We start from the raw sequence: 25,545 nt of genomic DNA, 5'->3' as shown, positions 1-25,545 counted from the left end.
ATTGTTCCATCGATATGGGACTTGATTGAGCTCTCCCCTATAAAGTTGGGCAATTATGTTGAAGGATAATTAGTTAATTATCTTATTTATGATTTTGTGAAGTGTAGCATTCCGTTTGTGTTGAATACTCTGATATATGTTTGAAATTTTTAAGTTGGGAAAAATGGGGTGTTACAATTGGAATCAGAGCAGGTCGGTCCGTCCGGCCAAGTAGTTGAGTCGTTTCGAGTTTAGTAACAGTTGCAATACTATCTTATGTTGTTGTTGCTTGTTGTGTAGAGATTAAGAATGGCTAGAAGAAACGATGTTGCGTTAGCTGCTGCACTACAAGCCGTGGCTCAAGCTGTGGGACAGCAGCCTAATGCGAATGCTGGTGCAAATGCTGAAGCGAGGATGCTAGAGACTTTTCTGAGGAATCATCCTCCTGCTTTCAAGGGTAGATATGTTCCTGATGGAGCTCAGACGAGGCTCAAGGAGATAGAGAGAGTGTTCCGTGTGATGCAGTGTTCAGAGGTTCAGAAGGTGTGTTTTGGTACGCACATGCTAGCTGAAGAAGCTGATGACTGGTGGGTGAGTCTTCTACCTACCCTAGAGCAAGACGGTGTTGTGGTTACTTGAGCTGTGTTTAGGAGAGAGTTCTTAAACCGATACTTTCTAGAAGATGTTCGAGGGAAGAAAGAGATCGAGTTCCTTAGCTGAAGCAAGGGAACATGTCAGTGACAAAGTATACTGCCAAATTTGTGGAGTTGGCAAGTTTGTGGATTGCCTCTCGCCAAGTTCAATTTAAGGAGCAGAAGGTACAAAATAAGGTTGAGATGTTGGAAATATAAAAACAAAGATTAAAGTGTGGCAAAGGTTTGCTAAAAAATACATATCGTATAAAAAATAAAATCAACTCATATTTCAGATATGGTTTTTGTTTTTAGGACAAAAGAAGATTTATGTTTTCGTATTTAATTTTGAAAGCTCTTTTGGTTAATGAAGAAATTTGTTAGATAACAAGTTATTAGATTCTCCTATTTGTTGGGCATTTTAGGTTTTTAAGTTATTAGTTATTAGAGACATTTTAGGTTTAATTACATATTTTCTTGTAATATTTTGACAAGTTATGCAAATTCACGTTATTGTTATTCTAATAAAACCTAGTCGTCTTTTTTCTTTTTACTAATAAAACCTAGTCGTCTTTGTTATAGTTTCTCTTCCTTTGACTCCATATATTATTAACAAATGTGAAGATCTTCATTTGGTAATTTGTTGTTATCGGAAACTTAGGTCACATACATATGTCATTAGAGTCACAACCTCGAAGTCGCAAATTGACTAACTTTGTTTTGTAGATGGAATGTATGTTTTGATTAATGGTGAATTCGACATAATCGCTTTTTTTAAGGAAAATTCGACATAATTGTACTGAACCATTATAATTTTGACAAAATTTACATTTTACAAGTTTAACAAAATTACGGTTTTATCATGATCTCATAATCAAGATGCAACCTCAATAATAACATAAAATAGATACTTTTATTTATGTTAACATACAAATAAAAATGTGCATGTACTTTTGTGAATGGATCCTTATTCCTCATCAGAGTTCCAAATATGTGATATTCGATTCAGCTCTGGCAAAATAACAGTAGCAAGATCAGGTCTATCACGTTTTCTATACTCAATACACTTTAAAGCCAGCTTAGCACATGCCAAAGCCTCTTCAACAGGACAATTTGGTACATTTGGATCAAGCACGTTCATGAAGTTTCCTTTTTTTATAGCTTCTTCAACTATATGAGATAAACCCATTGGAGGCTTTGCAGTGATAATTTGTAGCAAAATCATACCAAATGAAAATATATCTGATTTCACACCCAATAATCCAGTTTGTTGATACTCAGGATCAATGTAGCAAAATGTTCCAGCTGCGCCTGTCATGCGATATTGAGTGGTTTTGTTGGCTATTGAAGCAGGAACGAGTCGCGCCAAACCAACATCACTGATCTTGCTAACGTAGTTTTTGTCTAAGAGAATGTTTCCTGGTTTCATATCACGATGTACTATTGGATCTGGCTTTGATTGGTGAAGGAAAAGAAGGCCAGTGGCAATCTCATATGCAATTTTAAAACGATTTTTCCATGGAATTGGTGGAGTCTCGTCTTTTTGGAATAAACGATCTTCTAAACTTCCGTTTTCCATGTGTTCATACACAAGGCATCCAAATTCTGGACATGCACCTAGAAGGAGCACCATGTTGGGATGTCTAATTTTGCTTAAAATAAGAACCTGCATTGAAAATATTGATGGTACATAAGGGCGATGAGACTCGCAATAATTAGTAAGGATATACAAAAAATTTAGCCAATAAAAGAGGGTACTGAAAAGACAGTGTCATAGTGCTAGTATTTGGCACTTATACATCATCCTAGACAGTTCATATTTAAAAAAAAAAAGGTTAATTAAGTAAATGGTCCTTATAAATATATAAAAAATGCACTTTTTAGTTCCTACAAATAATGCACTTTTTAGTCCTTGTAGTTTTTTTGGTCAGCATTTTTAGTTCATAATTAAAAAGGTCATATATTTTATAATTATTGAACAAATATAGTTACCTCTTGTTGAAATTGCCTCTCTCCATGAGCTAAATCAGGTTTAAGAACTTTTATAGCAACAATAGTGTGATCAAGCACACCTTTAAAAACAGGTCCATACCCCCCTTCACCAATTTTGAGAGCATTGTCAAAGCCATTAGTTGCAACTTGAATTTCTTTAATATCATATCTTCTATATGGAATGCTATTATACACAACTTCTTGCAATGTTCTTATCCTTTGTTCTTTCTCATGTTTCACTTTTAATTCAGCTAGCTTTCTCTTTTGAGTTTCTATTTCCGCAAGACGCTGTGACATTTCGGCCGCTTCCAAAGCAGCTTTTGCTTTCTGTGTTTCTACTTCAGCTAAAGCTAATGCAGCCTCTTCAGCAAGCCTTGCTTTTTCAACATTTTGCTCTTCTTCTTCTCTAAACTTTTCAATTTCACTTGCCTAAATGAAAAATAATCGTCTTTTAGACTATTTTTTTCATTAATTTATTAAATCTATTTGTTTAAAGTTAAATTCAAGCATAATTTTCATAACATTATGAATGATGTTACCTTCAGTTTTGCTAAGACAGCTTCTCTGCATGCCATACCATACTGCTCAGTTGTTTTCTTCAATTCTAGTTTTAATTTCTTTATTTTTGCCTCAATCCTTATCTGCAACTATATGATGATTCATGCAAAAGGAGAAAATAAAGTTAATAAACATATATGATCTAAGTAGTTTGATATCAAATCAATGATTGGAAGTGATTATTGCATGAAAGTACAAAAAATTGTGACACATACCAATATAACATATTACACTCAAGAACCTCATTATTTTGATACATGCATAACTTGATAAACTAGAATTCGTCAATGCAAGTGTAAAAGAAAAGGGCATGTGTACTTACTGGTGGTTTTGAAGAAAGTAAGCGCTTAGTATTGTCTGAATTTATAACTTCATGATTTCCATGTTTCCCTGAACTATCATTACTATTGGCAGGAGAACTTCTATTCGATGAAGTTTGCGACGAGGAGCTTCCGGCTGATAATCTTGGACCTCTGGGTGAATTGTTATCTTCAAGAATATTGGATTTACATGGTGTCATCAGTGTAACATCTTTCATATCATGTAATGGTTCCCAGGCTTTGTTTGCATCTTTGAATGGTTTCCTTTATAAAGTAATGAGACAAGAAAATACACAACATCATATAATTAGTAGAGTAAAACTTTAAGGTTCATCACCAATCATGAAATTAGTAGAGACTGATGAATTTTAAATCAACTATATTAATTCTTTCTCTTTTTTTTATTTGATTAGAACATGTTGTTCACTTGTTTGGCAAGTTATCTTATTTATTTTTAGGATGACTGATTTATATGTTAGAATTAATTGTATCCAACTAATCTTGTACAAATGTGTGTTGTTAGTCCTACCAATAAATAAGAAAAAAATTCAAGTAATATTTTTTTTTTTTTTTTTTTATAATTAAAAATTCAGATATGTTGCTTTTAAGTGACATGGAAACAAATTATCATGGACAAGAATCTCAAAATAGCATATAGAGGCTCTTAGATTCATCCTAAACTATTTTTGCTAGATATGGCTCATAATTATCGATTAGTCTATCGGTCGCTCGGACGGAGATCAATATTTGAATTGAATTGTAGTATTTAAATGTAAGTTGTGTCATGTAAATCTCATGCTTGATTAATAAAAAGGTTATGCAACTGCGCCATAGTCGATGAGATAAACACAATTGACCGAACTCCATGATCAAACATTTTATGTTCTTTGTTTGTGTTGCTTTCATATCTTTTACCTTTGAACCAAGTCGTTATTCTAACAATTTTAAATTTACTATTTTAATATTTGTAGAATTTTGACGTTGACGACCTAACAGTTGATAACCCCATGTGTTTTTTCCTTGAACAATTACACCTTTGATGCTTTACTTAAAAATGTTCTTCATTAAAGTTCATTTTAATTCTTCATATACATTAGGTTGACACTCTCACAAACTACATAACAAAAAATGACCCCAAAAATGATACGAGGAACCAAAGTTCATAAAAACTTAATTTGGAGGGGAAAAACGGTTTTTAAGATAATGAGACCAAAACCTTATTTTTTAAAATTAAATATATAATTTGTATCATACCTGTTTAAATCTTCACAATTAGGGGTATGAGCAAAAAGTTTATTTGGCTGCATCAATTGATCATTCTGCAAGAGTGTAACTATGTCTCTTATAGGTCCTGTTGGTCGAATATGTTGTACATTTCCTTTTGATATAACATACAATGTGCTTGATTTAGGCAATGACTTAGCTAAGGTAGATGACATATCCACTTCTTTAAATTTTCTGTCACATGTAAATGAGAATATTGGTTAAAAGAGAAATATGTTAATCAAGGTTTTACAATATGTAATTATAAATAAATGTATATAATGTGAGATTAATTAGTTATTAAGACCTTATAAGAACACTCCAAGGGGAAGCAGAAGCACCAATGACAACATAGTTGATAAAATTTTCGATGACATAAGCAGTAAGAGCACTAGGAACATCAATGTCATGCAAGACCAATTCCTTTGCCTCAATCTAAAATGATCAACATTCATAATTATCAACTTGTATATAATATATATAAGGTTTAATTACTCTTTTGGTCCCTTAACTTATTTTTTGATTTCGTTTTGGTTCCTTAACTATTAAAAGTTTCGTTTCGGTCCCATAACTTATTTTTGGGTTTTCTTTTGGTCCCTTAAGTATTAGAAGTTTCGTTTTGGTACCTTAACTTATTTTTTGGTTTCGTTTTGGTCCCTTAACTTATTTTTTGGTTTCGTTTTGGTCCCTTAACTCTAATACATTCATCCTAACATAAAGGACTAAAGTGGTTGACGAAGGAAGAGTTAAGGACCAAAACGAAACCAAAAAGTAAGTTAAAGGACCAAAACGAAACTTTTAATAGTTAAGGGACCAAAACGAAACCAAAAAGTAAGTTAAGAGACCAAAACGAAACTTTTAATAGTTAAGGGACCAAAACGAAACCAAAAAATAAGTTAAGGATCAAAAGAGTAATTAAGCCTATATATAAACATAATAAACATGACATATTTTTTTGGGAAATTTATCCTATTCATCAAATATAATTTCTAATTCAGATGTAAATGTAGGAATTTAATAGAGATTACTCAAACTTTGGAAATTTATTAATTCTTACCCCTTTTCTAGCACAAAATCCACGGAAGGGAAGAAAAAATTGGTGCAATTCTTCATGAGTTGGTGGACGACCATGTTTAGGAACATCGACAATATGATCACCTGCATTAAACCAAATTCAAAATTTCATAATACAAATAATTTGGTTGCATGATCCCATACACATTATCAATTCTATATTCATAAATAGTTTTATTTAAATTCAAATTATAGCCATACATCATATCATAGGTTAAAATATGATAATCTAGGTGAAAGGACAAAAACAGGGTTTTGTTAAAATTTATGATGAAAGGTTGATTTATTTTTTTTGTTGATGTGAGAAGGATGAATGGGAGATAAGGAGAAGAATACCTACTGGAATTGAGAGGTTTGGTACGAACATGAATGAGAATGCAATTGGAGTTCTTCTTTAGAAGGTGGTCCACCGCCCATTTCACCGCGCACTGGCTATTCCGACCGGTGTTGATGGCAATGACGGTGGTTTTGGCGGCGGTGGCAGCTCCTAATTCATTAGTAATCATTTGCATGAAGAATTAAGGTTAGTTACTTTTTTAGAAAAATAAGCTCTTGTCTCTGTTTCTATCCCATTTCAATGTAATACATGAATAATAACTGATTTGTTAAATTGACCAAACCGTTACTAACCACTTTTTAAACCTCTGGCTTCAAGTACAAAACCCATTAGTTGGATTTTATTTTCTAACAAACACTTGTTTGTTTACTTCATTATACGTGCATGTATATGTGTACCTAAGTTGGATCAAATAATAATGATGAATTCAACTTTAATAAAAAGTCACAAATATTTCTAAAGCTTATTATTAGAGATGGTTAAGGATACAGATAGATATATAGCTGGCATGATATATATACACCACAATTTCAATTAAGGCACTTCTTATCTAAAAATAAACTTAAAATGAATAAGGCACCTGGTTTTATACATAGACTTGTCTCATTTGATTGATTTTGTTATTTTACAATTTCTCAAGTTTTCTTTTGAAACATTATTATTAATTTATTAAAAGAATAGTGCATAAACTTTATAAAGTATAAATATAGACGGTCATATCAACTTGCACCTATAAGATTTATCAAAAGAGAAATGATATTTATACAATCACTTTTTGATAAATTTTGTGATAACTTTCTCTCTCATACTTATATTATGTTTTTATTTTCTCTCTATTATTTTAGTTTTTGTGTCAATACCTCTTTTCCTTTATAAAATTATGATTGCCCTAAAAATTATCAATCAAATGGTTGTTGAAATAAAACACTTGTAAAAAAATGAAATAAATCTTGTGGAACTACTTAGAGACCTATGCTTTGCTGATGAAAACAACTCAAATGCACATGCTTTGCAACATCCCCATCTTATCTTAGTAATATTACACGAACACCTTCTAACACATTATTATCTATTAAAATCCGCTAGATTAATCTCTATGGGCTTAATTCAGTTGGTAGAGATATTGCATATAATATGTAGGGGCTCGAGTTCGAACCCCAGACGCTCCACTTCTTCACAATTTAATTGTGTGAGCTCTAACCACTAAACAACTTGACAAAAAAAATCCGCTAATTTAATTAACCGATTTAATCAAAGAATACAAACGGTCATAAAAGTAACTTTTGAATATTCACTTATTTACAAAGTAAATTCATATTTTCCGTTAAAAAAAATGTAGAGTCATATTCATAAAGATTATTCTTGTAAAAAAAATATTCATAAAGATTATAAAAAAATTGACATCCATATTTTTTTTCGAGTCTCGATACTTAGGCAACCATATTTTAAAGAACACTCATTCAACATCTACCAAGTGTTAGCATCGAAATTTATGTTTTTTTTTTTTGCAAATGATGTAGTCTATCTTGAAGAGTCGATGGAAGAATTGAATGGGAGACTAGAGACTTGGAGATCACAAGCCTTAGAAGCGTGTGGTTTCAGCAAAAGGTGAAGTAGTTATACCTTGGAGGTAAAGGTTGAAGATCACATAACCCCAAGTTACATGGTATAAATATCTTGGATCCGTAGTATAAAGTGAAGGAGAAATGGAAGCAGGTCATAAATCATTGCATTCAAGTTGAGTGGTTGAAATGGAGAAGAGTCTCATGTGGTTTGATGTGATAAGAAAGTACTGCTTAAGTTGAAAGGAAAGTTCTAACAGACATTAGTCAGACCGACGATGACATAGTCTTGGACGGTTAAGTGCCAACATACTAATCGAGTAAGTGTAGCGGGATGATGATGTTGTGTTGGATAAGTGGTAAGACTAGATGAGATATGATTAGAAATGACACCATTGAAGAGAGAGAGCGTAGCACCTATAATAGAAAAGTTGGTAGAAAACAAATTTAGATGGTTTGGGCATGTAGAGAGAAGATCTGTAGATGCCGTCGTAAGAAGAGTAGGAAAACTATAACAAAAATTATTTGAAAAGATTTAGAGGTCAATGAGTTTGATAGTCAAAATTATTTTACCTTGTAAAACAAAATTTAAAATTTAAACTTTCCGATCTCAAATCAACGGTTACAATCCATTGCATTGAAATCTATGTGAAATTTCTGCCGTTGGAATCCATGTCCCTCAACATACCCATCACCATCATTTCATTAATGTTATGTTTTATGCATTGTCCTACAACATTATTGTTATGAAAATATCTATTTTTGTTTGTTTTCATAAATAAATCTTTTTTTTAACATAATAAGTTCTAATTGTATCTTAAAAAAAATAAAAAATTCTAATTGTATCTTATATATTATGTGTCGTTTTATGCTATTAACTAGATCAAGTAAGTTTGTTCTTATATTAAACCTCTTTGATGTGAGGGACAAAAAATTTGTATTGTTTTCGATGTATTCTATCTATTTTAAATTTAAATACCTTATTTATAGTCGATAAAAATTGTATCTTATGAAAATTCAACACACAATATCGATATTATTAAATTTAATGAAATGTTAACAAATGCCCTTGTGACATTTGTTAAGGAATTATAAAATGAAATATTGTCTTAAAAAATGTGTATTTTACTTTTTTTTTTTTTTTTTGACAAATGTGTATTTTACTTTTTAAAAGTTAAAAAAGAAAGTTATTTTTAATGCAAGACTTAGCTTTTATTTTTAACTAGTTCACAAGCAAGATCCTTGAATTTAACATTTTCATTCGTGTGTAAGCAGAAGACAAAGTACTTGTCAAATGGTTGAAACAGATACAATAAAAAAAATCGTGAGTTTCGACTTCACTGCACTTCACTGTCGTTATTTGTTCGCTTTTCACTTCCCATTTATACCCCTCAAACAACCCTCACTGTTATGTAGAGCTGAAGCACTTCTTCACAATCCAATTATCCATTTTTCTGGTTTTCCTTGCTTTCATTTCACAGGTAACTCTTAACACCTTTAAATTTTAAATTTTTATTTATTTTTACTGCTATTTATGGGGTAAAAATGGAACTTTTTTAGGTGGGTTTCAAGGAAATTCGTTGTTGGAAAATGGGTCTTCGTTGTAGGAACTATTTTTCATTGAAATTGTTCTTTTGTTGAATGAAATCTTTCATTTTTATAGGCATAAACTGTTTAATTAAGTGCGTATCATAAGTTATATCTATAACAAGATAAAATAAAGTCAAATTGTATTTATATAAGCTATAAGCTGTTTTCATAAGCTATCCTGGAGAGCTTATTGAAATAAGGTGAAAATAGTTTATAGGCATGTCATAAGCTGTTTCTATAAGCTCTCTCAAACAGGGTCATGGTCAGTGATAGGAAACTGGTTAAGTTTATTACTTTCTTGCTCTGCCTTGCAAGTGATGCATCCGCTTGATTGTATAAGATGAAATGAAATATTGAAATGCATTTAGCATCTATAATTTGTTATTGGTTGCATGCTTGGTTATTTTAAGTGTCAATTGAGGTTATGGTACATAATTCACTTTGTGTGTGTAATATTTTTATCGTATGTTATTTATATATGACTTAGAAGAAGATCTGCTATTGAATTAGATATTTTCACTAGCTAGAGGTAACATATTATACCCTCTTAGTTTGACTTAAATTTTTTTTTTTTTGAGCTGATTATAATCCCTTATTTAAATCCATTATCAAAACATTTTCAATTTGTGGATGCTATACTTCTCTGATGCGAAGCAGATTAAAATTGAGGACTGAAAAGTATTTGTTGAAAACTGTTCTTTAAGTAACTAGTTTGGTGAAATTCAGTATTGAGATCGGATGACTCTTTTGAGGATGTCGTTTAGTGTCCGATAGTACTTTTTAGTAAAGTTCCGGAATTTGACAGCATTTTATTTTGAATTGTCATGTGAAGGAAGCAAATTATCTAGTTCTTCTGCACTGTTAGCTCTAGGTAGCTAGGATTGAGCTCTGGATGTTTACTCTGTTATTACTGCCTGTATTACACTGAGGGCGTCAATAATTTTGTATGCAGATGCCATAGAAGATTTGTAGATATGATAATGCTAACCTTGTTTTCATATATTTAGAATATAATGTATCCGATAATTAGTATTGAATGTTAGCTCTCTTTATCTTGGCTTATACCATCATATACAATACCTTAGAAACTTTTGGATATGCCTCCCTCGACTATTAAACGTTGAACTATAAGTAGTGTTTGCAAATGAACCTCAGCATCCTGTGTTTCATCATATTGAGCTAGCAATGGTGTCTTGAATTTAAATGAATTTATGCAGTACAGTTTAAAGATTATTTTGACCTTATAAGAAGATTCTTTGCCTTTTATAAATGGTAGTTGCTAGCCCATAAGAGGTTGTTTTCCCTACTCCTTTATCATTCAAGATGGATCTAACTATTACACTTAAACTTCAAATCTAGATATTTCTTATCAATAGTGAGACAAACATAATCGCACGTCAAAAGGTCCTTGGCGTCACAAAAAGTAGAACTTATTCATTTTCATACGTGCACAATGAGTAGTATCCGTCACAGCAGACTGGGTTTTTGTTACATCTGTTAGAAGGAAAAAAAAACATTATAAAGCGAAGCGTTTTAGCCATCCGTGAGCTGGCGGTGAATAACTGTCTTCTTTGTGGTAGTTTCATGACATGGTTATGATAGAATAATGTAATGGTGTGAATGTAGTCAATAGCGCGCTATAGCAGAATAGAGTAGCGATGATAGGGTTCAGCGCTACGCTTTTGGTTCGCGAGCCACTTGTCTAATTTCTTTTTGTATTGGTTTTTGTTTCGGTCTATTGCTACCTTCTATGATGATTATGATAAAGCTCATGCCTTGTTGTGAAGAATAACACGCAGATACGAAATTATGCATCTTATATGTGTTAAAAAGTGGGCTAAAATTGAGTTTAATATACAGAGAGATAAGACTCTAGATGGCCACGGCTGACGGAATAAAGGGCGATTATGCTCCTATCTTAGATCCAGAACACCCACCATTGGGAAAATTTGACAAGCCACTTCCATGTTTTGGTTGCGGCATTGGATGGTTCTCGTAAGTTATTTTGTAAAGATTCATCTCTCTCAAGTCTCAATTCTTTAGCCGACATAGTTTGATGTTTAAATGTTCTCCTCTTCCCTCCCTTTTGTTTACCAGTTTTCTGCTAGGATTTGCATGCCCATTGACGTGGTATTATGCAACAATTCTCTACTTTGGAAATTACTATCATAAGGATCCAAGGGAGCGTGCTGGACTCGCTGCTTCTGCAATCGCTGTAAGTGTTGTACTTGAGAGCAAGTTTACATCAGTACTCCCTCTTTTACAATAACCACGCTTTGAATATTTTCATTTATATTTCTCTCGAGAAAATAAAATTATGGATAATTACATTTAAGTCTCTCTAGTTTACGGCCACATGTGATTTTGGTCTCTCAACTATTCCATTTTGCTGATGTTGCAGGCTCTGATCTGCACCATTACTGTGGTGATAACAATACTTGTTATTTTCTTGTAACTTTAGATCCGAATATCAATCAACTAACCTAAATGTAATCAATTAGCCACGGAAAAAAGCAAATGAAAATCACTTCTAATATCATCAGCTTCTACACGAGGAAAGCAAGGCTTATTCACATGGTAGATCAAGCTCTTGGCATGCAAAACTAGTTCAGTTCCATTTTATGAGGTGCATAAAGCTATGTTTCTATTCCCTTATTATAGGCATGATGTACCTAATTAACTAGATTCTCATGAACCTATTTTAGTATGCATGCACGTGTCTTTGGGAATGTTAATTAGTAGTTGCTAACTTTCTATCATGTATTTGAAGGAAAATGGAAAAAGAAAAGATCCATTGCTTTCTGTGTCGTGGTGTCCTTTTTTCTAAGTTTGTATTCTACTTGGTGCCTCTTTTGTCGTTGTTAAAACCAAATAATAAAATTCAAATATCTATTTGTTTAATTATGCTTAAACTTTTATGATTATAATTAATAAATCATATCAATAAATGTTTATTACAGTTATTTTCTATGCTATTAAAATAGAGGTCAGTGTAGTCTGATTTAAACACACAAAAATGTTTCACTCATGTATGCCAGTCTTGAAGGTTTTTTTCTAAAATGTGATCTCTTGTCTTTTTTCTCTCCCTAATTGAGTGCTACAATATGGACACAAATGTGTATTAATAACTCGATGTAAGGAATGATTTATGCACATAATTGAGTTAGAACATCATCACATTACCACATCGAATTGAGTGCTACTTTCATGAAGTTCTCAAGAAATCTGAATTGCAGTTACAAACAGTATGAATCATGTGTGAAAATGAACATCAATTCTACTCACAAAAATATAAACATGTGAGTTCTAACAACACATGAGAATATTTTTCTATTTTTATTTGGTATAAAAAAACTTAAATCATTCTACGATAATAACATAAAATTATCTTCAAAACATCTTGAAACTTATCCAAATTATGATAGTTCTGATGATCTTGATAGTAATATTCTATTTAAAAAATTAAAATAAAAGTCATTAGACATATTTTAACAGATAAGTCATTTGAAGATATTTAATTATTTTGCAAATGCTGACATATTATTATATAGAATAATATTCGCAACTAAAAAAATTAAAAATAAGATTAACTATCTACCCCGAGTGACACTTTTCTAATTTAAAATTATTAAATTTTTCCTTGCAATCTACTATAATAATAGTGACAGAAGGGTTTAACTTATTTTTTATTTTTTTGTCATTTGTAATGTTAGATACTCATGCAAGTATAACTGTTGAATGAGATATTATGTTATATATGTAGCTTTGCTTGTATTCTCTTGGCGTGGATACGCAAATGTTGATCCGACTTTCTTCTTTAATTGAACAAGATTGTTGATTATCATTTACTTATTTTGGAATGCATGTATTTTGAGATTAATAATGAATTTGAAAACCCTAATTTTTTCAAGATTCGTTCATCTCTATCTCTATTTCTATCAAATCGCTAATATATTACATCTATCATAAGATTTTTTATTCTCTTTTTCTATCGAAGTGTCTATCAAACATTTTTCATTTAGGATTGCTAACTTGCTATCATGTAGTATTTGCTGGAAAAATGGAGAAAGAAAATACCCGTCCCTGTTTTTCTTTTTCAAGTTTATATTACTTGCAAGTTTGGATAACTGCCTCTGTCCTAGTAACATCAAATTGCATTACTAGGCCTCCAATCGTAAGTTTTTTTCCTAGACTCTTAAAAAAAACCAAGAGCGGGTAAAAAGCATATGATGTCAATTTCTATAAAAAAAAAAAAAAAAAAAAAAAAAAAGCAGAAAAGTATAAATTATATCCAATGTTTTTATCCTTAAAGAATAAAAGTTGTCTGAAAAATTATCCAAAAAAAATAGTTGTACAAATATACTTTCCCCATAAAATATTACCATGCTCCACTATTGAGAATTTAAGATTAGATAAAAACACGTTACTTCTTAATAGTAAGTACCTCCTCACTTCTTCTTAGGGTGAAGTCAAGTCAAGATCAAGAAGCTCAACCCAAAATGCACATGCTTTACCTTACTACCTTCCTATTTCCATCTCTACTTTAGCTGTCATCATTCACATAAAATCATAAAATACAGCTTACCATTTGCCAACTGACCTTTTCTTCCTTCTTTTTCACATTCCCAACTGGCAAACAAAACAAATCCATCCCTAAACTAAACCACCCCTTCATTCATACTATACTATAAAGTCACAAATCAACCCTAAAATATATTAACCATTTCATCAAAAAGCATCATAACAACCAAACCAAAACACAAACACAAAAACATCATAGTACATTGTCCAAACATCATAGTACATTATTAGATTCCAATGGAACAAGAAGAAGACATATCACCATTTTGGCTCCCAAAAACCACCACAAACCACCACCGTCTCCGCCGCACATACTCACTCCTCCTCACAACAACCACCACCCTCTTCCTCATCCTCATAACAATCCTAATCTTCATACTCATTGTGGTCCCCACTATATACTCTTTCATTTCAAACATCTTCAAATTCAAACCACAAGATGTTAAACACTCTTGGGATTACTTAAACCTTATACTAGTTCTCTTCGCTGTCGTTTGCGGTTTTCTTACTAAAAACGACACCAATGAAACGCAAACGACACCGCGTCGTTTTGATAGTTATAATACTCATCGTAGAAGCTTTTCGAATCCTGACACTGAAACGCCGCCGTTTTGGTATGGTAATGAAAATCCATCGGTGTTTAATCGGTTGAGAAGCGGTGGATCGTATCCGGATCTCCGTCGACCGGAGGTGGTGGTTGCTGACGGCGGCGATGATCGGTACCGGTTTTATGATGATACTCGTGTAAATTTTCGTTATCGGTATCCGAGATTTCAAGATGAAGATGAATTTCACCGGGAGACGGTTACTTCCGGTGAAACTTTCCGGCAACCGGAGGTGAAACCAGTAACCGAAAGTGAAACACCGCCGTTTTGGTATGAGAATTCTAGTCTGTCTTCGTTTAACCGGTTGAGAAGCAGAGGATCGTATTCGGATCTCCGGCGATCGGAGGCGGTAGTTGTTGACGATGAACGGTACCGGTTTTATGATGATACTCATATTCACTTCCCTTATCGGAACTCTAGATTGGAAAGTGAAGATGAATTTCACCGGGAAAAGGTTACTTCCGGTGAAGTTTCCCGGCGACCGGAGGTGAAACCAGTGCCAGATTCTCAAACTGAAGATGTTGGAAGAAATGTTGATCCGATGTATGAAGTGGAAACGGTTGAGAAATCGGTAATCAATGATTCTGTTGTGGAGAATTCACAACCGCCGCCTCTGCAACCGATACCTGCGTTGAGGAAGAAGAAAACCAGGAGTGCATCTATGGAAAACGTGGCAGTAGTGACTTCTGCGGAATTTTCCTCTCTGGTGCCGGAACCGGAGCTTAATCCGCATCGGCAACCGGCTGCGAGGAAGAAGAAAATTAGGAGTGAATCTGAAGTAAACACGGCAGCAGTTACTTCTGCAGAATTTTCTTCGCCAGTGCCGGAACAGGAGCTAAATCCACAACTGCCGGTGATGAGGACTAAAGGTGTTCGAGGAAATTTCAAGCGAACAAATCAACCGAAAGCGATCGAGAAATTGGAAGATAATGATTTTTTCGTTGAGAATTATCTACCACAGACGGTGCCACAGCGGTCAATGGCGGAGAGAAAGACAGGCATTCCTCTTAAGAAGAAAAGAGGGAATGCTACTAAAGAGTTTTTAGCTTCATTAAGAGGAAAGAAGAAGAAACAAAGATCAAAAAGTGTTGAAAATTTTGAAACCATTCAAAATTCTCAACCTTCGCCACTTGTTTCACAACCCCCTCCGCCGCCACCCCCGCCTCCCCCAGCGTCGGTTTTTCACAACCTGTTCACTTCGAACAAAAGCAAACACAAAAAAACCTACCTTGTTCCTATGGCAAGAGAGAATTCTAATTATAGATTGGAAAAGAATGTGGTGATGACTGGTAATGAGTCACCCTTGATTCCTATCCCTCCTCCGCCACCGCCTCCACCGTTTAAGTTACCGGCGTGGAAGTTTAGAGTTCAGGGTGATTATGTTAGGGTTGATAGCATTGGTAGTTCGAGGAGTGGTTCACCAGATTCAGATGAAGTTGTTGAGTCACCAGTTAGCCAATGTAGTAATAGTCCCTATGCTGAAGATGGTGAAGAGAAGAATGCCACTGAAATTGGAAATGCAAGTGCAAATCCGTTGTTTTGTCCTAGTCCAGATGTTGATACCAAAGCTCAGAACTTTATACAGAATTTTAGAGCTGGGTTGAGGATGGCTAAGATGAATTCCTTGAGGGAGAAGCAAGGAATTGGGAGGTCCAATCTTGGTCCTTTACAAAACCCTTATATTTAAAATGAAACTAGACCAAGTTCAAGTTACAAGATTGATATTTGCTTTATTCTTGATTGTTATTTAAAACAGTTTTTCTCTAAATGGTTTGTTGATAGATATTCAGATATATAGATTTCATTTTCATACAGAGGAATTAGTTCTTGTGCAAAGAGAATTCTGACATACAGATATTGTAGTAATGTAGTGCTCTTTTTCTTTTCTTGAGTGGGGTGTGGCTTTTGTATGCTTTGTGTATATGATATGGCCAGTTTTGGATGCTTCGATTGTAAGATTATTGAATGTTTTTTCTAGTTATGGTTCAAACATTGTTTAAGTAATCAAAATTCAAAGGATAGTTAACATCATCTTTTTGTCACTCACAGTATTATTATTATTCATAATTGCATGTCACATGAATGAGACTAGAAAGAATGTTGTTTTATAAAGATAACTATGAGTCTCCTGAAAATTTAAACATCCAGCGAGTAGACATGACATTTCAAAGTTCATACAAACGAGGATGATACAAACTATGCAGCACCGACACTTTATATTGAAAGTGTGACGGTGTTCATGTTGGTGTCCAATCCATAGATACAAACTTGAAACGATGTATATAGTAGTTTGGTAACTTTGTTTTTGCCCAAACTATTGATAAACTAGACTGTACTCAATGTTTATAATTCCATGCATAGTAACAACATTAGGAATATCCTAGTCTGCTGAAGCAGAACACATTGCTTACTTGAATTGTTACTTGCTAATAGGAAATTGATGTCAAAGTTATCATTTTCTTTGAGTTAATTGTTTGATCAAGTCTGGCAGAGAGTGTTCTTGCTTCACACTCTCAATCCACCTTGCTTTGATGCGGATCTTTTCGATGCTTACGTTCAAGTTCATAACGATGGAAGGGTTCATGCGGCTGGCAAAAAATGCTTCTATATCATCTGCTTCCTCATTGCTGTTAACCTACCACATCATGAATGAATTCAAGGAATGAGAGGTTTCAATTTTGAAAACATACTGATATTGTCACCTCTCATTACATTGGAATTGACATCATTTACTGATCTTAATTTTCACAGTTGTCACCTATGTAGCACCTGTGTACATTTGTGTCTGACACCGACACATGTGGTTACATTTAATTATTTCATTCTCTCAAATTATTACCAGTGTCAACGTGTCAATGTCAACTTCGTGTCCGGTGTTCGCGTGTGTGTCGGTGCATCATAGGTTCTCACACTCGGTATACTTGAATATGTGACTAATTCATTAGAACCCACATTAAATATGTTTGAATAGATTGAAGCAAATTGGAAATTCAGTAATTTATCCACTAACTCATCTTTCTCTGCATTTTCTTACCCGTGGAACTATTAGACTTATGAAGTTGGTGAGTAAGAGTCCACCGCCATATTTGGCCAAGATTCTTTCCCAATTATCCTGCATTAGGTATCAAACCAGAATGATCCCATAAATTCAATCAAAATAGACATCCACTAATTTAAGTTGAGTTTCAGAACAGCTTTGCAAATCTTTTTTCAAACATATTATTAGCTAAATATTACATACTCATTGCTGTTAGTTATTTCTCACGGATCAAGATAAGTACATACCTTCAACCATTTGACTGCAGTTCTACCGCCTTCTAAGCTTATTCCGCCTAGCACATAAACAATATCTTGATCTGGAATCTATAAATAATTTCAATGAACAAAGGTCAATCAATTGAGAAGGGAATTCATTTTATCTGCTTATAACCAGAATTTGCATTAGAAAACTATAATACCTCATCAGACAACAAAAGATTCAGAACCTCTAGAACAACATTTGGGTCTGCACTTGATGCAATACAACCTGCATGAGTTCATAACAAAACATATTTAATCAAGTAACTTAGCACTCTATGCAATATAATCATAGAATTCTAGAAGATGCATTCAGATTAAGAGTCTGTTTAAATTGACAGATTAAGCAAATTGACTTGAGTGAGACTGTTTGATAGAGCTTATGAAGACAGTTTGTGACACGTCCATAAACCGTTTCCGCTTATTTCATAAGCTCTCAAAGATTGTTTATAAAAACAGTTTTTACTTTATTTTATCTAAGCACTTATATGATAAGCGCTTATGCCATAAGAGATCAATAAAGCTTCTAGCTAGTCAAGGGTTAAAGGCTAGTGTCATACGCAATATCCTGTCTCTTTCTTGCAAAACATCAGTGCTCTTATAGAAACTGAACAGAGACTCCAATCCACTCCTTTCACCAGTAGTACTCCTCATTACAGCTATATAAGCAGCCTGACAAATATTTTACAAATATACATGTCAAAAGTAAATAGAATCAAAACAATGATTTGTATTCTTGACGGGGAAAAAGGCTTGCATATATATTACCTTTCTGGTGTTGGCTGAAAGCAGAGAAGTGTTTCTGTCGTTCAACAAAATCTGAAAACGGCGCATTGCTTCACGTTGAGTTTTATCATGATCAAGGGTAGCCAATGCCTCAATAACTTCCCCCCTCAAAAGTGAATTAGAATGGTCTTCGCCAGATATTGAATCCCAACCTAGCTGTCTGCACAAACAGTATAAAGTATGTAATATCTTGCAAGGTAAGAAACTAACTGCCTTTAACAGAAATGGATTTTAAGACATATTCAGATTACATGATATTAATCATGAAGTTGAATGCAGAAAATCATACTGATGATACTATACAATACAAGTGCACAATATGTGTGGACCCTATATCTATAGTATGCTCTGAACATGACAAAAATTCACAATCAAAGTAAATATTCACTCAAAGGGAAATTCCAACCATTATGGTGAATTATTTAAGTGAAGTTTGCAACAGTCTTACTCTGCTGAATACATGAGAAGGCTGATAAAATATTGCTTCAATTCATTCACCGAATCTGGAATGGCATCAATGGCGATTTTCAGAACACAATAACAAACCTGTCATAAAAAAGAATTACGATATTGTGCCACTATAGATAGATATCAAGGTTATTAGTGAAAGTACAGTAGAGAAGATGTACATGCTTACATCAATCAGCCTTGATACAATAACATAATCTAACTCTTTTCTGTAAACATCCATCAACATAAGCAAAGATGACAGTGACTGTTCACAAGCCTGACAAAGAGCGTTTCCATCGTCCAAAATGCCTGTAAAATAAAAATTCACGTCTCTTATGGCTTTTGTAGTTTGTATTAAACTTCTCATTTCATTTGCGATCATGCATTGGTGACTTATCATATCCTCTTAAATAAAACTTCCTAGAAAAAAATTATATCATAGGTTTCTATTTATATAACACTACGATTTTGTACACACCAAATTTATCAGTAGGAAGCAAGTAATTGTTTTGTACGGCTTTCCTCAATCGAACTGCAAGCTTGTCTTCATAATTTACCCTATAAAAACCACTTTGATCAACATTGACTTTGATCCATAGATTTTCTTGACTATCCTCCTCATGCTTATTTTCATTTGAATTTACATCATCACCAATATATTGAACCAGTTCAGATATATCCACCCTTCCGTCGCTTTTCTCCAAAAGAAATTTTGTCTGTCTTTCATATGAACCAATACACAAGGTTATTGGAACAATCCACTGTCCATCGACATGAAAACCGGATAAAAGGAATCGCGACTGCAAATTTTATTGCCAATAAATGTTATTTTCAAAGGTGAAAGTTGAAAACTTGTTGTCTATGGTGCATGTTAGTTTTGATTGCAACTTCATAATACCTGTTTGAATTCCAAAATGTTAGCTGTTAATTGAACATGAATAACCGGATATCCTGTGCTCTTTGTCCAATTGTGCATCATTATGTCGACTGGCTCACCAGATACCTCTGAAAGCACATTCCATAGATCTTCTGTTCTTGCATTTTTGGCTTGATATTTCCTTATATATGTGCTTAATGATTTCTTGTTTAAAAATAAAATAATGCAGTGTCAAAACAGACTGATAGAAATGTTGCAGGAAGAAGCATATTTGTTTAGGTGATTTCATGCAAGTCTAAATTCAAACAAATAATGTAAGTTTAAATTTAAAAGTAAACCATTGAGGGTTTTCATATCAAATGTATAAACTTCATAGAAATATTCAATGAATATATAAAGGATGAAATCATGAATAGTTTTTTTTCTATGCAAAGACATAATTAGGTCCACATCAATAGTTCAGTTGTCACCTGAAATGTAACATCTCCAAGGTAACTCTGCAACATTCTAATTACAGAAGATCCTTTCTCATAGCTGACAGCATCAAAAATTTCAATAACTGATCTTGCATGATATATTTCTACCTGAAAATGTGTTATACAGGAGCAACTTGTGTCAATATATTATGTACATTATATGCTTGAGAATCACATTTGTAATGCCAATTTCCTTTTTTGCTGACAAAGTGGAGTGTGAGACAAAATAATACTCCCTCCGTCCAAATAACTGTCGCATTAGAAAAAGATAAATGAAAGAAGTGGAACATCATTATTTGTTTACAGTCAGAAATACTGTAACTTTCTTGCCTCAATTGGATGTGATTTTTCCAATGCGTCCATTCGTAAACCACTAGCAGTTTCTAGAAGAAACTGACTCCAAATATTCCATTCTGGATATAAGATGTTGGTGACCATATAACTTATCTGAAAACATGTTACAAAGTATGAAGATTATTCATAGATCAATCAATGGTTATAACTCAAATCCAGAAGGTTAAGAGAACCAATTACCCATGTTGCAAAACCTTCATTGAGCCATAAATGAGTCCACCATTCCATTGTTACCAAATTTCCAAACCATTGATGAGCTACTTCATGAGCTGTGACAATTGTTATCTAAAGGAAACAAATGAAGGATATTAATATATGATGGATTATTCAATTCACCAACATGCAATTCAAGTATAGATGAACCTAACTAAATAATCATGTTCACAAAAACACAGTAATTTTTCAAAACAAATATAATGCTGAAAGTCAAAAATAAGATTAACTATGAAACATACTCTTTGCTTCTTTGCAGGTGCAGAGTGCAATTCATGGTAAAGAAGATCACTTTCTCTATATATGATTAAACCATAATTCTCCATGGCTCCAGCAGAAAACTCAGAAACTGCAACCAGATCCAGCTTAGGAAGTGGATAAGGCACTGAGAAGTACCTAGATGATGTCAAAGACAAAATTAACCAACAGCAACGGAAGAGTACACGAACACCGGACATAACACACATCAGTAATAGTTTGAGGAAATATAATAACTAAATGTAACGACTTGTGTCGGTGTCGCGTTAATATCGGACACTGGACACTCTTTCCATTGAATGGATCATTTCCTTCTTTCTTTACTTCTTTTCCTCTCATACAAGCAAAGAGTTTTATTGAAGGAAATTGATATTTACCTTTCCTTCCATGTATACCGTATAGTGTTTATTTATATCTAGACAGTTTTGTTAACAAAATTAAGGTGGTTGAGTTTCCATGCAAATGTAGATTTATGTATACAATGAGTATTCTAAAAGTTGAAAGGGAAGGAAGAATTCACTTGGTATATATTTCTAGTGCCTTCACAGCTATATCCAATGCAAGCTTCCCTTGATCACTCTTTCCAACAGCACAATATAAACCAACCACAACCCCTATAAAGAAAGTTCAAAAAATGATCAACACAGCATAAGAGGATTGCATAAGCAAATGTGTCACAAGTGATTATCTTGAAGTCAAGTGCTTATGAAAATGAGCTGAAAACAACTTATAGATGTCTTAAGCTATTTCCATAAGCTTTCCCAAACAGTCACACAAGTGATTATGTTAGTAGATAAACTCAAACAAGTCAATCCAAACGGTCTCATAAGTGCTTATGCCAGTAGATAAACTCATTTGCATACCAGTAGAAGTTCTATCCTCGATATGATCAAATAAGCCGACAACAACAGCCACCAAATAAGTTGACATGATAGGAGACTCCTCAAAATAAACAGTCTTTAATTCACCATCTAGCTTTTCATTTTCAACTGGCATATTAGACAATGCAGTTAAATCTGATGGCACAGTAAGTGTTACCTTGAAACTTGCCTGTAATTTAGAATGGTCAAAGCTATTAGTCTTATAAATTGATGATAAGAATAGAATTCTACACACATACCTTTAGAGCAGGTTCATCCCAGCATGGAAAACATCTTCTTGCATCTACTGCCTCAAACTGTGTTGTGGCCATATTTTTCTTCACTTCTCCATCAACATAAGTGCTGTTCAAATTAATGCACAAGTTTGATTGACTCTAAAGGCATCAAGTGAGAGTCGTTTAATTCATCAAGCAAGTTTTTTTAAGGTTTACAACGGTATCGCAGCTGCGACATAAAAGTTTTAGAGGTCTTTACATCGGTATCACAACTGCAATTGTAGCCGCATATTTACGTTATAATAAGGTGTTCAATGTAACATAGTAAAGGGAAAAAGGAAGTACCATCTATAGAATCCTCTAAGATGCTCATTGAGGATACCAGAAAACTCAATCACCAAAACTCCTTCTCCATCAAAAAGTGCTTCGTCAAACACCAAGACTAATATCTCATCCTCTTCATCCACCACAACATCACTTGGAGTATACTGTTAAAAAAATCAATCAAAGCCACATAAAAAGTCAACCAAACAAAACAAACTAATCCAAATAATTTCACAAAGTGCTTAAAGAATACTCACTTTTCCATAAGAGTTTGTGAACCAAGTATTTTGAATAACAAGTTCTAATGAGTTTAAGACAATGAACTTGGTCTTTTCATTGATGGTAAGCCTAACTTGCACTGTGCCAGAAAAAGTGCATGATGAAAAATTAGGTATTAAGTGAAGTTCATATTGTTTTGGAATTGCAAAATTAGGTAATCTTGTTTGGCCTTTGAATTCATCTATGATATGTTTCTTTTCCATTTTTTTCCAAAGAGAGTTCACTCTAAATTTCTTTTATTTCCAAGTGAAAGATTACTTATAACATTTTCTTTTCAAAGGCTAAAGTATTATATTATACATGGAAAATTATAAGTCATAACATTACAAGATGAGAAAATGACATAGTAGATATTCCATTGATTGAAACGTTGAATTGGGTTTTATGGTTATCGTTTTCCTCCTTAGATGATTAGTGGTTGCAAGTTGTGAGTTGGAATATCTTTTAACAAAAACTTTTAGTATTATTTCATTTGTTATTTTGTAATGCATCACTGTTTATTATAATCTGCCAACCTTAACTTTCGGTAAGATATTGCTGTATACTAAAATATATTTTGGTACCATAATGAAATCATGTCAGTGGAATCTGCTTGATGAGCAAGCCACGGCATCCATTGATTCTTCCTAGATTATACTTCCTCCCTTGCTTTTATAAGCACTTGTTGCATATTTCACTTTTTAGGAAGATTGGTTGTGTAGTAATTAGTATATATAATATATTTTGTGTGTTAACTATTATTAATAAATTACTTTTGTATACACACGACTGATCCAATAATTTTTAAAAGTAAATCACGTTTAAAGTAATGTTGAATATATGAGCCTCTTCGGTTTGAATATGAGACCATTTTTTTCTCTTTATCATAAAAAACGATCTCTAAGTTATTTCTCAAAACCTTTAAAACATAAAAAAATATTATTCGAGAGTGATCTCTCGAATATTTTGCGCATGGCAAAAATAATAGTGAGATGAATATCTAGATAATAAAATAGAGGTGAATATCAGTGTTAAAAAAGTTTGAGATATGGTGGAGTTTGCACTCTTACCCAAACTAATATCCTGAAAAGGAAGGTTAGGAACACACATTCTAACACACTTTTCTGAACACACTCCATTTAATTAGTTGATAAAGAGAAAAAAAGAAGGCATTAGAATTTCAACCAATTAGAGAGAGTGTGTTAGAATGTGTGTTGGTGACATTTCTCTATACTAAAACTATCTCTTAATCCTAAGCTTTTACATGGAGCCCTTCCAAATTCCAATAGCAGACTCGAGACCACGAGAAAAACATTGAGGTTAATGCTCCAAGACCACAAGAAACCTTGATAATGGGTATATGAGTCACTTCTCTTATAAATCCAACATTTTACTCCGTGTAGAACGTAATCCCTCACATGTTTAACCACTTCCACTTAAAACCCATTAATCTCTCCCACAAATGAGACAACAACTGATTGACAAGAAAAAAAAGAAGGAAAAAGACAAAACAAACACTCTTTGCCGGTCCATTGAACCAAATTCACTTTAATCTGGTCGAACCAAACCCGGTCCATCCATATTCGAACCGAATCTCCAATCTAATAACAGATTCTCTAACCCAAAAACCACACTTTTCTTTTTCCTTCATAAATAGAAAGTTCAGTTTCATCTTTCACCTTCGAAAACACAAAAGCACCGTTGCGTGCTTTCACTCCTTTCCACGAAACCCTAACCCTAATGGCGAATAACGAATCCGATCAAGATCCTCAAACCCGATTCTACAATCCATACAAAGACCTCGAAGTTCCAATCCAAAACCTCTACAAACTCCCAACCTCACCGGAGTATCTCTTCGACGAAGAAGCCAAACGTAAACGCCGTTCTTGGGGTGAGAATCTTACTTTTTACACCGGTTGCGGTTACCTCGGCGGTTCAATCGCCGGTGCCGGAGTTGGACTTGTCGAAGGTATCCGATCCTTTGAATCAACCGACACAGCGAAGCTTAGGGTGAATCGGATTTTGAATGCGTCTGGGCATTCGGGTCGGACTTGGGGAAATAGGGTTGGGATTATTGGGTTGTTGTATGCTGGAATTGAGAGTGGAATTGAGGCTGTGAGAGATGTTGATGATGTTTGGAATAGTGTGGCGGCAGGGCTTGGGACTGGGGCGGTTTATCGAGCTGCGAGAGGGGTGAGATCGGCTGCGGTTGCTGGTGCTGTTGGTGGTGTTTTGGTTGGAGCTGCTGTGGCTGCGAAGCGGGTAGCGAAACGATATGTGCCTATTTGAAGTGTGAGGGTGAGATTTGATCTTATAAAAGATCTTTTTTTGAGAAATTAATGATGTTAGTTTTAGTTATATATTATATAGAATTGTTTGGAAGTTGTATGCCATGTGTATTATGGTGATGTAGTTAACTATTTAACTCTATTGCACCAAAATTCGTCGACAAGATAATTATATATTTGGTTGGTTATATTCAAAATTCTGTTTTCTCAAATTATTATCAATGTCGTGTCTGTGTCTATGTTGCTACTTAATATAATTAGTAATTAATCGATGCTTCTGTTGCTAACTATTGTGGTATATCTTTACAACTTGGTTATGGCTTTCAGTTATAATGTGTAACTTTGTGAAGTTGTCTTGGAATGAGTAATTATGAT

At 33.7% G+C, this 25,545-nt stretch overlaps 5 protein-coding genes across 5 annotated transcripts; 3 read left to right on the top strand and 2 right to left on the bottom strand.

The window, feature by feature from the left end:
* Positions 1-1,578: 1,578 nt before the first annotated feature.
* On the bottom strand, positions 1,579-6,324 carry LOC11422015 (U-box domain-containing protein 35). The gene is made up of 8 exons (XM_024772829.2): positions 6,159-6,324; positions 5,802-5,902; positions 5,052-5,179; positions 4,736-4,939; positions 3,484-3,745; positions 3,143-3,250; positions 2,604-3,032; positions 1,579-2,277 (listed from the first exon to the last, which is right to left on the bottom strand). The coding sequence occupies exons 1-8, from the start codon at positions 6,322-6,324 to the stop codon at positions 1,579-1,581; spliced, it is 2,097 nt and encodes a 698-aa protein (XP_024628597.1).
* A 2,648-nt stretch (positions 6,325-8,972) lies between these two features.
* Positions 8,973-12,174, top strand: LOC11421247 (60S ribosomal protein L18a-like protein). The gene is made up of 4 exons (XM_003627162.4): positions 8,973-9,198; positions 11,168-11,302; positions 11,405-11,522; positions 11,709-12,174. Exons 2-4 carry the CDS (start codon positions 11,184-11,186, stop codon positions 11,760-11,762), a joined length of 291 nt encoding a protein of 96 aa, XP_003627210.2. The 5' UTR covers positions 8,973-9,198; positions 11,168-11,183; the 3' UTR covers positions 11,763-12,174.
* Positions 12,175-13,781: 1,607 nt separating this feature from the next.
* On the top strand, positions 13,782-16,524 carry LOC11418916 (uncharacterized). The gene has a single exon (XM_003627161.4). The coding sequence runs from the start codon at positions 14,126-14,128 to the stop codon at positions 16,178-16,180; it is 2,055 nt and encodes a 684-aa protein (XP_003627209.1). The 5' UTR covers positions 13,782-14,125; the 3' UTR covers positions 16,181-16,524.
* A 52-nt stretch (positions 16,525-16,576) lies between these two features.
* LOC11418915 (aminopeptidase M1) lies at positions 16,577-23,186 on the bottom strand. The gene is made up of 19 exons (XM_003627160.4): positions 22,882-23,186; positions 22,646-22,788; positions 22,325-22,427; positions 22,068-22,254; positions 21,725-21,818; positions 21,189-21,342; positions 20,914-21,018; positions 20,710-20,826; positions 20,374-20,487; positions 19,925-20,107; positions 19,505-19,826; positions 19,214-19,335; positions 19,025-19,122; positions 18,559-18,736; positions 18,351-18,462; positions 17,952-18,019; positions 17,779-17,856; positions 17,528-17,605; positions 16,577-17,128 (listed from the first exon to the last, which is right to left on the bottom strand). The coding sequence occupies exons 1-19, from the start codon at positions 23,104-23,106 to the stop codon at positions 16,946-16,948; spliced, it is 2,664 nt and encodes an 887-aa protein (XP_003627208.1). The 5' UTR covers positions 23,107-23,186; the 3' UTR covers positions 16,577-16,945.
* Positions 23,187-24,509: 1,323 nt separating this feature from the next.
* On the top strand, positions 24,510-25,392 carry LOC11421246 (mitochondrial import inner membrane translocase subunit TIM23-2). The gene has a single exon (XM_003627159.4). It carries the CDS (start codon positions 24,623-24,625, stop codon positions 25,169-25,171), a length of 549 nt encoding a protein of 182 aa, XP_003627207.1. The 5' UTR covers positions 24,510-24,622; the 3' UTR covers positions 25,172-25,392.
* Positions 25,393-25,545: the final 153 nt, after the last annotated feature.

Source organism: Medicago truncatula, chromosome 8 (genome assembly GCF_003473485.1).
Source record: "Medicago truncatula cultivar Jemalong A17 chromosome 8, MtrunA17r5.0-ANR, whole genome shotgun sequence".
NCBI classification, from domain to species: domain Eukaryota; kingdom Viridiplantae; phylum Streptophyta; class Magnoliopsida; order Fabales; family Fabaceae; genus Medicago; species Medicago truncatula.
This window is presented reverse-complemented; position numbering and strand designations above follow the sequence as displayed.

Coding starts and splice junctions, on each gene's coding strand:
- LOC11422015 (XM_024772829.2), bottom strand. CDS start 6,324: ATGATTACTAATGAATTAGGAGCTGCCACCGCCGCCAAAACCACCGTC. Junction 5,903..6,158: donor TACCAAACCTCTCAATTCCA/GTAGGTATTCTT, acceptor GGTTTAATGCAG/GTGATCATATTGTCGATGTT. Junction 3,746..4,735: donor AATTGTGAAGATTTAAACAG/GTATGATACAAA, acceptor TACTTTATAAAG/GAAACCATTCAAAGATGCAA.
- LOC11421247 (XM_003627162.4), top strand. CDS start 11,184: ATGGCCACGGCTGACGGAATAAAGGGCGATTATGCTCCTATCTTAGAT. Junction 11,303..11,404: donor TGCGGCATTGGATGGTTCTC/GTAAGTTATTTT, acceptor TTTGTTTACCAG/TTTTCTGCTAGGATTTGCAT. Junction 11,523..11,708: donor TCGCTGCTTCTGCAATCGCT/GTAAGTGTTGTA, acceptor CTGATGTTGCAG/GCTCTGATCTGCACCATTAC.
- LOC11418916 (XM_003627161.4), top strand. CDS start 14,126: ATGGAACAAGAAGAAGACATATCACCATTTTGGCTCCCAAAAACCACC.
- LOC11418915 (XM_003627160.4), bottom strand. CDS start 23,106: ATGGAAAAGAAACATATCATAGATGAATTCAAAGGCCAAACAAGATTA. Junction 22,789..22,881: donor TCACAAACTCTTATGGAAAA/GTGAGTATTCTT, acceptor TTTTTTTAACAG/TATACTCCAAGTGATGTTGT. Junction 20,488..20,709: donor AAAAATCACATCCAATTGAG/GCAAGAAAGTTA, acceptor ACACATTTTCAG/GTAGAAATATATCATGCAAG.
- LOC11421246 (XM_003627159.4), top strand. CDS start 24,623: ATGGCGAATAACGAATCCGATCAAGATCCTCAAACCCGATTCTACAAT.